The sequence below is a fragment of the Molossus molossus genome, unplaced genomic scaffold (assembly GCF_014108415.1).
Source record: "Molossus molossus isolate mMolMol1 unplaced genomic scaffold, mMolMol1.p scaffold_m16_p_2, whole genome shotgun sequence".
Taxonomy (NCBI): Eukaryota; Metazoa; Chordata; class Mammalia; order Chiroptera; family Molossidae; genus Molossus; species Molossus molossus.
This window is the reverse complement of record NW_023425355.1, coordinates 138,424,061-138,439,182: the sequence shown is the minus strand read 5'-3', so window position 1 is coordinate 138,439,182 and position 15,122 is coordinate 138,424,061. Positions and strand designations below refer to the sequence as shown.

General features: G+C 38.2%; 1 protein-coding gene across 1 annotated transcript in view; it reads left to right on the top strand.

Moving 5' to 3' along the window:
- GRPR (gastrin releasing peptide receptor) overlaps nucleotides 1-13,552 on the top strand; it is a 42,789-nt gene extending 29,237 nt beyond the window's left edge. Inside the window, exons 2-3 of the mRNA XM_036270231.1 lie at nucleotides 8,615-8,966; nucleotides 13,119-13,552. Of these exons, the coding sequence (XP_036126124.1) occupies nucleotides 8,615-8,966; nucleotides 13,119-13,508 (742 nt within the window). The 3' untranslated portion in view covers nucleotides 13,509-13,552. The remainder of the gene's footprint in view (nucleotides 1-8,614; nucleotides 8,967-13,118) is intronic.
- The last annotated feature ends 1,570 nt before the right edge of the window (nucleotides 13,553-15,122 follow it).

Here is a 15,122-nt window from a genome sequence, read left to right as displayed (position 1 = left end):
GAGGCACATGATCTCAGATTGGCCCACAATGATGCTTGATTTCATCAGGGCCCTGATATTAATTTCATGGGCCATTGGTACTTTTACCTTCATGGGAAACTTACTCCATAAAAATATTAGGAATTATATTTTATAATTGTATTTGGCATAGGAATTAATATAATTCAAGATGGATTACATCCATTTTTGCCTTCTGATTTTAAAATATTTTTCTGAGCCCCTAAAGATATTATGGGCCCCAGAACAGAGAACCCAGAAATGGACCCAAGGCAATATGCTCAATTAATATTTGACAAAGGTGGCAAGAGCATACAGTGGATTAAGGACAGCCACTTTAATAAATGGTGCTGGGAAAATTGGACAGCTACTTGCAGAAAAATGAAACTAGACCATCAACTTACACCCTACACCAAAATAAACTCAAAATGGATAAAAGACTTAAATGTAACTCATGAATCCATAAAAATCCTAGAGGAGACTGTAGGCAACAAAATTTCAGACATCATACGCAGCAGAATTTTTACTGACACATCACCTAAGGCAATAGAAACAAAGAAGAAAATGAACACATGGGACTACATCAAACTCAAAAACTTCTGCACAGCGAAAGATACAATCATCAAAACGGAAAGACTACCCACTGTATGGGAGAGCATAATTGCTGATATCTCAGATAAGGGGTTAATTTCCAATACATATAGAGTGCTCATACAACTCCACAAAAGGAAGACAAAGAATCCAATTAAAAAATGGGCAGAGGAACTAAATAGACACCTCTCCAAATAGGACATACAAATGGCTAAGAAACATATGAAGAAATGCTCATCATCACTAATCATCAGAGAGATGCAAATTAAAACAACAATGAGGTATCACCTCACACTTGTCAGAATGGCCGCCATCAACAAATCATCAAACAACAAGTGTTGGCGAGGGTGTGGAGAAAAAGGGACTCTAGTACACTGCTGGTGGGAATGCAGACTGGTGCAGCCACTATGGAAAACAATATGGTATTACCTCAAAACAATTAAAAATTGAACTTCCATTTGACCCAGTGATCCCGCTTCTAGGAATATACCCTAAAAAGCCTGAAACACCAATCAGAAAGAATATATGTATCCCCATGTTTGTAGCAGCACTATTTACAATAGCTAAGATCTGGAAACAGCCCAAGTGTCCATCAGTAGACAAATGGATCAAAAAGCTGTGGTACATATACACAATGGAGTACTACGCAGCTGTAAGAAAGAAAGACCTCTTATCCTTTGAGACTACATGGAGGGACCTGGAAAGTATTATCCTAAGTGAAACAAGCCAAACAGAGAAAGGCAAGTTTCATATGATCTCACTTATTTTTGGAATATAATGAACATAACAGTCTGAGGAAAGGGGTAGTCCCAGAGACGCGGAAGTGGGATACAGACTGACAATCCCCTAAATAGGGGGGTGGTGGGGAAGAGATAAACCACAGAACTTATATGCATGTATGCATGAACAGTGGACATGGACAACAAACTGGGGAAAGGGCAGGGAGGGAGGAGGAGGGGGGAATCAGTGGGGGAAAAAGGAGAAACATCTGTAACAAAAAATAATTAATAAAAAATAAAAAAATAAAATAAAATAAGATATTATGGGCCCCAGACTTTGTGCCTGCCCTGGCTAATGGAGAAGTTTACTATGGATTTGACAACTTGATTGAAGGGGTAACCTCCAGATTTCCCCATCATAAAGATGCATCCTCCCCTTTGCAATTATATAGGTATCTGTAGGGAGACTCTTTGAGACTAACTCTCCCTCGCTGGTTTCATCATTCTTGCCTGAATCAATTATTACATTGAAGGTTGCAGGAATTACCTCCTGTTTGAGGATGAGCATATTGAGGTGCAAAGTGTCTGTGATTTGTTCAAGACCATAAAGCTAGTTGGTATAATCACCATTAAGAATCAGATCTGAATGCTCCCAAGTCCACATTAGAGCCCGGAGGAAACGGGGGTATTTTAAGGAGTGAAAAAAAAGCATTGGAGTTATTTGGCCTGGAGGGAAGAACAGAAAAGAATGACTGTAATCTGTTACATGCTTAAAGATAATGATTGCATGGGCACCCAGGAACAGCAAGTTCTCCATTTGTAGAGTAATGGCACAAAGAGAGATCAGATGCCTTTGCCCCGGATTATAGTCATTTTATAAGCCAACTAATAATTGCCTCACATTTTTTCAGAAAAGTTCTTGGGGTTATTCTCAGGAGAAAATAAAGCCAATGTTTAATAGTCTTGTTAATTGTTGTTAGGTATTAAAATTCTAATTTAAATACTGACAATGTGTCAATTACCCTAGAGACCATTTAGTTTTCTCTTCACCTCAGTCCTCTCTAGGTAGTGTGCATTAAAATTGTAATGGAAATTTAAATATTGTTGTTCATTAATTCCTATGGACTTTAGAAGGTGATTATGGACAAATAAGGGCTGAAATGCTGTATCCTTAAAAATAAATAAACTGCCCATATTTGAATAAAAGACATACCTTTCTGTGGGCAAAGTTTTCCTTCCAACTGTGGGTATGGGAGCCAGCTACTTCTACTTGCCAAGAATAGCTTTAACACATTAATCTTGTTGCAGAGAACATTTTTGACCTTTTCAATGTTTGAGTTTAAAAAATTAAGCACAGATGTTTTCAGAAGTGGGAAGCAATTGTCATGAGCCCCATATTATCAGAGGAATGAATTTGTCACTCTATGGAAGAATGATGCTTACTAAGTATGTAAATGTGGATCTGTTCTCTCTCATTTGTGAAGAGTTGAAAATAAGACACACATCTGCAAGTCACATATTATTGATCAATTAATTAGTAAGTATTTGCTGAGCCTGTACTTTGAAATAAGTGGCATGCAGGACAAGGGACCTGGAATATTTTTACAGATACAGAAACAACAGAAGAGAAGATATAAGTTTCTGACTTCAGGAAACTTATGAGAAAGTCAGGTAGAAAAGACATAGCCATGGAAAGCTAGAAAACAATTCAAGATAGTGCATAGTAAGAATAAATGAGAAGAGTCAATAACCCTGCCATAAAATTAAATAGGTTAGGAGAAACAACAGGAATTATTGAGGTCCAGATTAACCAGCAAAAGCTTCATCAAGATGATACTTAGTCCCTGGCTTGTTTGCCTCAGCAGTAGAGCGTCGGCCTGCAGACAAATGAGTCATGGGTTTGATTCCAGCCAAGGACATGTACCTCAGTTGCGGTTTGTCCCCAGCCCTGGTTGGGGTCATGCGGGAGGCAACCAGTCGATGTGGCCCTCCTATGTCGATGTTTTTCTCTCTCTCCCTTTCTCTCCGTCCCACTCTATCTGAAGATAAATAGAAAAAAATATCCTCAGGTGAGAATTTTTTTAAAAAAAGATGATACTTAGAAACTGGAATTGGGAAGGGTAGGATTCAGATAAGTGGAGACTCTGGGATTGGTCATGGAGAAAGTGGGGAGAGAGGAAAGGGATAGACAGCTCATTCTTTCAGAGGGCCTCAAGTTGGGGATGATCTATGCGAATTGATGCTGGAAATAAATTTGATGATAACTTTAAGTGACCGCCATGACTAATTGTTCTAGATAAGACTCTTCTGTTGATAAAGAATGAAACCAGACTAACTCAAGTGAAAAGGGGCCAGAAGTTTATAACAGGAAATCTCTTGTACATTCAGAAGTAGTTCATGGACCAGGAACCAAGAACCCTCTGTAGGACTTAGAGCCACATCATCTCAGCTTCTTCTTTTATTTCTGTCTCATTCTTTCTTTTTTTCTCAATCTACCCACTCTGTTTATGCATCTTGAACATGGTTAAAATATGGCCAACCTGATCCTTTCCTTGACATCAAACCCTTTCATTTCTAGCATTTATCGTTGACTAACTATATACTCTCTCTCTCTCTCTCTTTTTTTTTTTTTTTTTTCAGTTTAAATGCTTACGAGAAAGAGATAGTTTTTAGTAGCTGGCCAGGCAATTCATTGACTGGTTTAGACTAAATATCTACTTCAGTCCAACCAGCCATCACTTCTAAACAAGAATTACCTAGTGGTGTCTACCTGCATTGGGAGCTCCAGGTAGAGCAGCCTAAACTTGAAGAACAAATACACTGATATGTTCAATGCTCTATAGAACTGTTAGACTTCCAGGGAACATTTGCTATGTTCTACACACATTTGGAAAACACCTGGTCTGTTTATCTGCCTATAGTCAGGATTTACCCAAAGCTTTCTTCTGAAAGAGCTGTGAAATCCTAAAAAAAAAAGTTGCTCCTAAATTGAATATTGACTCCACCACCTCTGAAACAGAGATTCAGTTTATCACCAGGAGAATGGGGATAATAGCACCTACCTGTTGAAGTTGTCTGAAACATACATGAGATAATGTAGATGCTATTCTCTGCTTGGCACAAGGCAAGAGCTTAGTAAATAGGATTTCTTTCATTTCTTTGACACTTTATGAATATTCCATAACAAAATTTATTTGCAGTGTATTTAAACTTATTTTGTAATTGCATATGTAATATATGGACATATCTGTATATTTAAAAGCATATCATAGCCCTGGCCAGTTTGGCTCAGCGGTTAGAATGTGGGCCTGCAGACCAAAGAGTCTCGGGTTTGATTCCTGGTCAAGGTCACATACTTCAATTGCAGTTTGGTCCTGACCCTGGTTGAGGTCATGCAGGAGGCAACCAATCCATGAATCCATGTGTCTCTCTCCTGTCCTCCCTCCCACTCTGTCTTAAAATCAATGGAAAAATATCCTCAGGTGAGGATTTTTTAAAAATCATATTAAAAGCATACTGTAGACATTATATTATTTCACTGGTAACTATTTTAGGGTTTGTGTTGTGTGTGTGTGTGTGTGTGTGTGTGTGTGTGTGTGTGTGTGTTTTGTTTTTTTGACTGAAAGCACAGCTAATGCTTTTTGCATTCTGTCCAAGAAATCTTTGCCTATAGGGTATGTTTTTAATAAATAAAGTATTTTAAAAAAACATAATCACAATACCATTATCACACCCAATACATTTAAAAATAATTCTTTGATATCACCAGTATGAAATCTATGTTTGATTTTTCTCAATAATCTCAAAAGCATTTTTTATAGTTGTTTGGTTTGCATCAAAATTTGAAAGAAATATATACATTGCACTTTATCAATATCCTATACATCTCAGTCAGTTTGTAACCATTCTCCCTGGTTTTTTATGTCATATATTTGTTGAGAAAAACTGGGGTCATTATTCCTGTAGAATTTTCCAGCTCAGGATTTTTATTTTCATGGCATCATTTAGCAGGTTCTTCTATGCCCACTTTTCCTGAAAACTGGTACATAGATCTAGAAGATTAATTAGGTTTAGATTTAAATTATTTTTCTTGAAAAACTATAAAAATTATTTTATACTACCTTTTATCTTTAATTTTTTTATCCTCACCCGAGGACATTTTTTCATTTTTTGTTCAGATAGAGTGGAAGGGAGAGAGAGGAAGAGAGAGAGAGAAACATCAACGTGAAAGGGACACATTGAGTGGTCGCCACCCGCACAACCCAACCAGGGCTGGGGACAAATTGCAACCCAGGTACGTGCCCTTTAGCGGGAACCAAAGTCGGGTCTCTCTGGACCACAGGCCGACGCTCTAACCGCTGAGCAAAACCAAACCGGCCAGGGCTATCTTTTATCTTTTAAAAGATGTGAATTTGAAATAGCAGCTCAGTAGTTCTCATGACATTTGCACTTAGGAATACAAGATTCTCAAGACAGAGGGAGGTAAGCTATTCACTCTGGTTACTGAGTCATGTATGAGTGAATGATCTGCACTTGGAGAGTTAATGATACTATGATTGCTATATGCCAGAAAATGCAGATAAAAGTCATAATTACCACTTTATCCCTAATCAATTTATTAGGGATGTCTTTAGTCATATATGTGCATCTGTGGCTAAATACATTTACATAGCTTTAATTAAAGATATCAATTCCTGCTCTGGTCGGTTTGGGTCAGTGGTAGAGCATCAGCCCATGGACCAAAGAGTCTTGGGTTTGATTCTGGTCAAGGGCATGTACCTTGATTGTGGTTCAGTTCCCAGCCCTGGTCAGGGTTGTACGGGAAGCAACCAATTGATTTGTCTCTCTCACACTGATGTTTCTCTTTCTCTCCCTGACTCTATCTGAAGATTAAAATGGAAAAAAGTATCCTCAAGTGAGGAATTTTTTTTTAAATGTCAATTCCTTACCTACATTCTAAACTAGAAATAAAAATGTTTGAAGTGACTAGAGAAAGTGCAGGAGGAAAATAGAAATTTCTTTGAAATTTTTGTTTTTTATAAGTGTTTAAAATGAACTAGTACAAATTATTCAGGTACACTGAAGCAGGACTATAGTATTATGCTGGAGTGCTGGGGATGTTCAATAAATATTAGCCCTCTCTTTCCTACCTGAGAGCTAGATGAAGTATTCAGAGAGACAACAATAAAAATAATTGTTTCTGTGTCTGATAAAGCTGTTTGGAGAATGTGACTTAGGTCCACAGCAATAATGAACTTGCAGACACTCTGATCTCCTATATTAGAAGTGCCATTCTCCTAGTCAGGGACACTTAGACAACCATAGGCCTTTCTGAGCCCAAAGCATATGTCATATTTTTCCTCCCAAACTCGCCACTTAATCACTTTCTTCCCTGGAGGGAAGAAGAAAGTGAGTGAGGAGTCAGGGTACAGCCAAGAGTGGTAACTCAGTGGAGGTTTGATCAACATAGAAACAAGCAAAAATAAGTGTTCCTCTGTTACTGAAGTTCATGATATAAGAGTATCATAGGTAGAATCCAGTTTCATTACAGCATTTTCAGCAATGAACACCCTCACACTTAGTTGGTCCCAACTTATATCAACTTCCACACTATAGCAGCTCATGTTCCAGTGAACTAAGTTTGTGGAGTATGTGCAAATCCCAATGCTGGCAGATGCCAAGATGGAAAAAGACACACTCTTTGCCAACCAGGACCTCATCTTCTAGTGGGTTCCCAGACAAGTGCATACAAAATAAGTGTGCAGCCCACAGTGCTAGGCACTGTATGGGAAGTAGTGGCAGACATGGAAATGCTTGGCTCAGACTTCCCCTGAAGAAATGTCTCACTGTCAAGCTGCAGGACCTTGGTTAGCTGACAGCCTCCAATGGTCAGCTCCTTTGGGGTCCACTGCAGCTTTCAAGCTATTATGGTTGTGCTCTTCTTGGGCAGTTCCTGACCAGTGACTGAACCAGGTAGTAACTGAGGTAGAAAAAGAGTGTGACCTCAGCTGATGGCTAAGCAAAGTGGTGATACAAGGGCCTGGCCATTTCTACCCAAGACAAGACACTTCCATTGGGCAATCTTTGCTCCTGAGCTTCCCATTGAGTTGGTGTGGGGTGATCAGCAGTTTTAGTTTTCTGAGACTCAGGGATTTCCCATGACGTAGGACTTTCAGTGCTAAAACTGGGAAATTTTCAGGGAAGCTAAGATGGTTGGTCACCTTGACTGGTGTAGACCTTGTCAGGTCTGCATCAGGTTCTGACAGCTCCCTCTGCCCGATCCTGCTTCCTTCCCTCTTTCCTTTCACAAGTATTACTCCCCAGTAAACGTTTTGTCCTCCTGACTTCATCTCAGTGTCTGCCTCCCAGAACACTTGATCCAAGACAGAGGCATATGTAGCACAGGAACCAGGAAGGACCTAATACTATAAGAGAATATGAGGCTGAAAGAAATTAGGAGGGCTGGGGAAAGACTAATTTGATAATCACAGGAGTGCTTCTGTGTATAACTCTTTCCATTCTATATCTTTTGAAAAAGAAAAAAAGCGTATATGTAAATACTCAATGACTTATGTTTCCCAACACTGCATTTGAATACTTAAAATTAAGGCTTTGCAAACAAATGAAAATTAAAAAAAAAAAAAAAAGGCAACCTCCTTGTCCCTGTGTCCTTCTTTAAACATGCTTTGTTAGCCCTGGCTGGTTTTGCTCAGTGGTTGGAGCATCAGCCCGTGGACCAGAGAGTCCTGGGTTTGGTTCCCGCTAGGGGCACGTACCTCAGTTGCAGTCTGTCCCCAGCCCCGGTTGGGGTTGTGCAGGTGGCAACCAGTTGATGTGTCTCTCTCACATCGATGTTCCTCTCTCTGTCTCTTCTTCCCTCTCTCCCTTCCATTCTATATGAAGATGGATGCAAAAAGGTCCTCTGGTGAGGATAAAAAAATAAAATAAACATGCTTTGTTATTAATTCCTATGATCTATGAAGAAAAATGAAAGGAACTTTATCTTTCCTTAGAATTATTCTTAAAATTAAGAGAGAATGTGAGCAAAATGTTATTGCTGGAGAGAGGGGAAGGCATCCTTCAGGGCTGGAACTAGAATAAGGTGAGTGAGGTACTTGGGGTACAACATTTATGTAGCCACTCACTGTCAGGGTTGTGTGCTGAGTGGGCACTTGCATGAACCTGAGAGTGAGCACCTCCTTAGATATTGCATCCAAGTGCCTCGCTTGCCTCACCCTAATCCCAGCCCTGGTATCCACAATAATATTAGGCAACTTATACAGAACATTTCCTCTTTCCTGCCCCAGGTACAAAGCCATCGTCCGACCAATGGATATCCAGGCCTCTCATGCCCTGATGAAGATCTGCCTCAAAGCCGCATTGATCTGGGTCATCTCCATGCTTCTGGCCATCCCAGAAGCTGTGTTTTCTGATCTACATCCTTTCCATGAGGAAAGTACAAATCAGACCTTCATTAGCTGTGCCCCATACCCACACTCTAATGAGCTGCACCCCAAAATCCACTCCATGGCTTCCTTCCTGATTTTCTACATCATCCCACTGTCAATCATTTCTGTCTACTACTACTTCATTGCCAAAAATCTGATCCAGAGTGCTTACAATCTGCCTGTGGAAGGAAATATACATGTCAAGAAGCAGGTAAGTGCTTAGAACTGATTAATTTCCTCCTTGGGGATTTGATCCCTTGCATTTCTTTGGACTCCACTGACAAATATAATATTTATGTGGTCATATCACCTGATTCTGCAGTTAGAGGAAGTGGGTGATGTTCGTCCAGATGGTAAATGGAAACTCCTAGCCACAGAAGTCCAGGAATTCAGGTGCTCTCTATAGTCTTGTTCTTTTATTAAAGACCTAAGCGACAGAGCTTTTGAGAACCTAAAGGATTTGGAGCATGGGTTTCTTTTTGAGAAATACCTGAAAAAGTGTTGTTTTGTTATTGTTGTTGTCATTATTTATTTTTTTTTCTTAATATTGCTTTTTTATTACTTTTTTTAAAGCTTCCCTTGTTCTTCTTGGTTTATTTCTTTTTATTCATTCAGAAATAACCAACTTATTAGGACAAATTATTTCTTCTTTTAAAAATACAGGGCGTCCCAAAAAATGTTTACACATACAATTGTAAATTCTATTACATTTTGAAAATGAAATGTATTTTAAGAAACACTGCCTTTATAATTATTCCAAGTGTGTTTTGGGACACTGTGTGTGTGTGTGTGTGTGTGTGTGTGTGTGTATTTCTTTCTGTTGGCAATAACATTTCTTTTAAATTTCAAAAGAGAAACCATAAAGAGTATAATTGATAATACAAAAGCTGTCTTATGTACCTTCAGCAATTGTCAACAATTGGGCTATATACACAGGTTTGTAAAAAAAAAAAAAAAAACCTAAAGAACAATTATTATTATTATTATTATTATTGTTATTATTATTATATTGGCAGACAGGTAAAGACAAATAAATAAAGTTCAACATTAATTTGTAAGTATGCAGCCCTCTTCAGGGGCTTGAGATAGCTATCTATCTTTGATATGGCAATTTCTTATTCTTTTTTTCTTTTTTAATCCTCACCAGAGGATATTTTTCCATTTGCCTTCAGATAGAGACGGAGGGAGGGAGGGAGGGAGGGAGGGAGGGAGGGAGGGAGGGAGGGAGGGAGGGAGGGAGGGAAAGAAACATCGATGTGAGAGAGACACATTGACTGGTTGCCACCTGTATGACCCCAACCAGGGACGAACTGCAACTGAGGTACATGCCCTTGGCCAGAATCAAACCTGGGACTCTTTGATCCGTGGGCTGACGCTCTAACTGCTGAGCCAAACCAGCCAGGGTGGCAGTTTCTTATTCTTGAGAAGACTTTGATCTCTGCAGTAGGTGGAAGCAAGTGTCAGGGACAGGGGCAGATGTCCATTTGTGGTTAGGCACCTGATAAGGTCCTTTCCAACAGTGTTGGAGAGAGTCTAATTAATGTCTTTTTCAATGGACAAACGTTTTCTGGTTGTAAGTCATGGTCTGAAGTTTTCATCTCCCAGGAGCATATTGTAAAATGAATGTTACTAATGTATCAGTCCCTATAACCTGGTTAATGAACCCTTGATAATAATGCAGAATGTCTCCTTTTAGTTTTCCTTATATTTGGAAAGCAAAAAGATTTGAAAACTCACCAATATTTTGAACAAATTTATAAGAATAATAATTATCCTTAGTTCAGTGAGTATCATAACCAATTTTTTTATTCTGATTATTTGCCAGTATTTTTATTAACTCAGTTATTTTTCTTAAGAGTTCTATAAATTATCTAGTTCAAAGATATGACCTGCTTAGAAACCTGCAATTTAGAGTAAGTCAGGGTCCTTTTCGTGGATCTTTCTAAAGATATAACATATTTGCAAATGTATTAGAGTAAAACAACTGTCTATAAATGATAAAACCTAAAATGACATGGTTATATATTTGATTATAATGCAATTGATTTTTTAAATATTTGATTTTCTGTAACATATAACATTCCAAGATAACAATCTCTTAGTAAATAATAATTACTGTAAAATGACATAAAAGAACAATATAAAGCCAATATTTTTTAGATTCAGTACACAATTTCAGTATGTAAAGAACAAATAATATGCAAGACTTTAAAACTCTGCACATGGCTTATTGGAAGTGTGTATTGAACATTGGAAATAATTTATAAACTTCCAACGTGTGAACCACAAATACCTGGAGTACTACTGGTGGATGCCCCTACAAAGAACCATTCTTCTTGGCTTGTCCAGTGTCACTGACAGGACACCTACTACCCTTAAGAGCTCTGATTGAACTTGGTTCTAAAAATTCAAATGAATTTGGAAAGAAATCATATAGTTTTGATAATAGAAGATATAAAGTATAGAAATGCATTTTTAAGGGAAAAGGAAGAAAGTGAGTTATTCTTCGATTACGTGTATGGTCTTTGTGTGATAATGTGTTCATCTGTGTATTATGTATGGTGCATTTTCTACCTCCAGATGGCATGACTAGGGTGTAATATTTTATTGGCCTAAAGAGATTAAAATATTTATATAAATTAAGCAGGATCCTATGGTCTGGACAAAGTATTTAATATTAAAACCGGTTTAAGTTTAATTAATGTCTTTTAAAGTTATTACCATAAAATATGTGTTTGTTTTACCCGGGTTTTCAAAATGAGTTTATGTTATGGCATTTTGGTTAAGTTGACAACCTTTTCAAAGTTTAAATTTTAAGAGACTCTTTTTAACGGAGAGATGACTTTGGGTCATTCCAAAGGGCCCAGAAATGCCTCAAGGATTTAAGGATTTATTCTCTCTCCTTATAAAAGAAAATTTTCAAACTAATTTGGCCTGTTTAATATGCTTGAAATTACATGGAAAATTTTGCCAAATAATAATATGTTCTATTTATGTGTGTGTGTGTGTATGTGTGTGTGTGTGTGTGTGTGTGTGTGTGTGTTAAAATGGATGTTCTAGAAATTTCAGCCTGCCCTAGGGAGAAACTTGCAAAGATTGTTGTTGTCATTGTTTAAAAAAATAATGACAACAGAGGGATGTGGCTTCTTTAAATTCCAATCACATTGTTTGGATCGGAAGAGGATTTCCACATGGGGAAAAAGCACAGGGGGCAGGAAAATAGGGCTGGTTGGGAAAAAAAAATAGTTTCATTAAGACGGGCTCACACTGATTTATGTTCAAATTCAGGTTTTGTGACTTATCCTTTATGCATGCTACAGGGTAATAAGCCCTATATTGTAAAGCTGTTGGAGGATTGCAAAAGAGAGCATGTGTATACCCTAGGCTGCCCAGAATGCAGGATGCCCTCTATATGTGTTAGACTCCCATGCCCATTCATGTAACCACCTATAATTTCATCCTTAAGGTTAGAATGGTAGAAACCAGGGGCTCTGGCTTCCTCCTCTTTGTCAGTTCCTGCCTTTTAGTTCAAATGTAGATTATGTATTAATGATGGAGAAGCAGAAAGACTTCCCAACCATTCCAATGTATAGCTGACTCCATTAGAGGCTTCACCCTTTAAAGTTCTTTTGGGAGGGAAGGGGAGGCCTTAATTGTGAGGGAAGAGAGGCAGTTCTCAATGAAACTGTCTCCCGACTTGAAAGACCTCTCAATAGTGAATGTACATTGTATCCCAAATTCTTTAATGAGAAAGATGCTTCCCTTTGCAGTAGCAGAGGGAGTAGGGAGCCAAATGAGATGCTAGGCCTACTTTTTCTAAGAACCTGCACAGTATAGTACAGAAATAACTTGAAAATAATAATAATAATGATGATGAAAATTATCTTGGCTGGCCATTGAGGAAGAACAAAGTTGACTGCTTTTTTGAGCATCAGAGAGAATAAGAAATTTTTAACTCTGGAGAAAGACATGAAGTCATATGACCTCTTGAGAAAAAGGAGGGCACTTACTAGAATTTCAGTGTGTAATCCATTCAAGCATGTAATCAACTTTGCTTAAAAACTTGTTCTTAGTGGCACAGTCTAACTGTATTCTACCTCATGGATTTCTGCTTCCTGGCATTTCCATTTCTGTGTTTCTCACTTTTTTTTCCTTTTTCTGTCTGTTTCTGTCGCCTTTCCTCTCATTTATCTTATTCTCTCTTGTCCCCTTTCTCCTATTGAACTCCTTTTCCATGGCTTTATGAGCTTGTCTCATTTTGTAATTCTTTTTCCCTGTCTTTGTCTGAATCTTTGTCTCTCTGCTATCCTTCCATACTGTCCCTTGGTCCCTCTGTCCTCTCTGTGTGTGACTCTCTCCTCAGATTGAATCCCGGAAGCGCCTTGCCAAGACAGTTCTGGTGTTTGTGGGCCTCTTTGCCTTCTGCTGGCTCCCCAACCATGTCATCTACCTGTACCGTTCCTACCACTACTCCAAGGTGGACACCTCCATGCTCCACTTTGTCACCAGTATCTGTGCCCGCCTCCTGGCCTTCACCAACTCCTGTGTCAACCCTTTTGCCCTTTACCTGTTAAGCAAGAGTTTTAGGAAGCAGTTCAACACCCAGCTCCTCTGTTGCCGGCCTGGCCTGTTGACCCGCTCTCACAGCACTGGCAGAAGTACCACCTGCATGACCTCCTTCAAGAGCACCAACCCTTCCGCGGCTACCTTCAGCCTTATCAATGGAAACATCTGTCACGAGGGGTATGTCTAGACTGACCTTTGAGCCTGCCCCCTTGGAGACCCCTGGTTTTGCTTTATTGCTAGTAAGAAGCCCTCACATACATTGTTGTCTCTGTACCTTCTAAAGACCCTTTGTAAGGCTCAGGAGCGGTATAGGCATGTTGGGGAGAGGCCTAAATGGATCACTATTATGTTTGAAAGGCCCATCAAGGCTTACCTTTTCAATTACAATGTGTTAATACTTCTTCTGATGTAGAGAAAACTTTACTTTTTTAAGAAAAGAGACCAAACAGAAAATTATTATTTTAAACATCAAGTCCTGATATACAGATGTGGCCAATTAAGTCATAGAAATGACATGAAGAACCAAATTTATACAGCAGAAAAATTATACATTGAATGTTCACTCCATGAAAGACTTCACCTTGTCATTTCTTTAAGCAGAAGCTAGTGCTTTCAGAATATTATTTGAGTTGTATTTCAGGAATGTTTATAATCACAAAGCAAGAAAGTTTTTTTGACACTAATAATATGAAAAGTAAACCCCATGGAAGAGTTCCGTATATGAAGGACAGTCCCCAAATTGATAACACTGGAAGCCATTCCAAGACAATCCAAATGTTTGACATTACTGAGGACATTGGAGAAACACTCAAGACATAATTTTAAGGTAAAAACAACCAAACACATAGACACATATGTAAAGATCCATGTGTGGCTGTGGAGTAATATATCACCTTCTGAATTCTAAATTGATGGAAGTTCCTTTTGTTTTTGCCCAATTGTAATCAGTTCCACCATAGTAGACAAATCCTTTGGGGGAGGAGGGGTTTGAATTGATCATGTATCAATTCATCAAATGTTGTAAGTGCATAAAGTATAGTATTTATTTTTGGTATAGAGGATTTTTAGTCAAATGTATTAATTTAGATTTGCTTGTCCTTATCTGCTACATTGAAGCAGTAGCTTCATATGAGAAAAAAGGATCATTATCTGAGTGAAAATAGAAACATGTTTACATTTAACAAGTGCTTCACCTATAGTCTATGGGAAGAAATTAATACAATTTCAGTAATATGTATTTCTATCTGAATAGGTATAACAAAGTTATGGGGGGCTTAGCTTTAAAAACTGATTAAAATAGCTACAGATATATTGTTTCTACTTAAGAGTATTTACAAAACAGCCAATGTGCAGAAAAATAGTGGACTTAAATATTTTTCTTTTTATAAATGAGTAAAAGGATTTGACTATCTTACTTTAGAAACCTGAATCAAGTTTGTTTGTTTGTTTGTTTTTGGACAGGCCAATTTGACAGATTGCAAACATGTTAATGATAAATCCAAATTCTGCAAATGTGCCCTAATGTGTATCCTTACACTCTAAGATCATTTTAGTTCTAGTCTTCTCTACACAGGTGAGATAGAACAATCAGCTCTCTTTTGCACGTGACACATATTGAAATATTTTTGTCTCTTGATACAAGGAAGCACTCACTGTCTGCAGAGTTTTAGAACTTAGGACCAAAACAGTTGTAAAGATTTGTGTTTACAGTTGCATTAGCTGGAGTGAAACTGCTTCACTTCTGTTTGCTGCATACACTTATATACTGGACACACCTGCTTTCCTGGTATTTCACAATTAC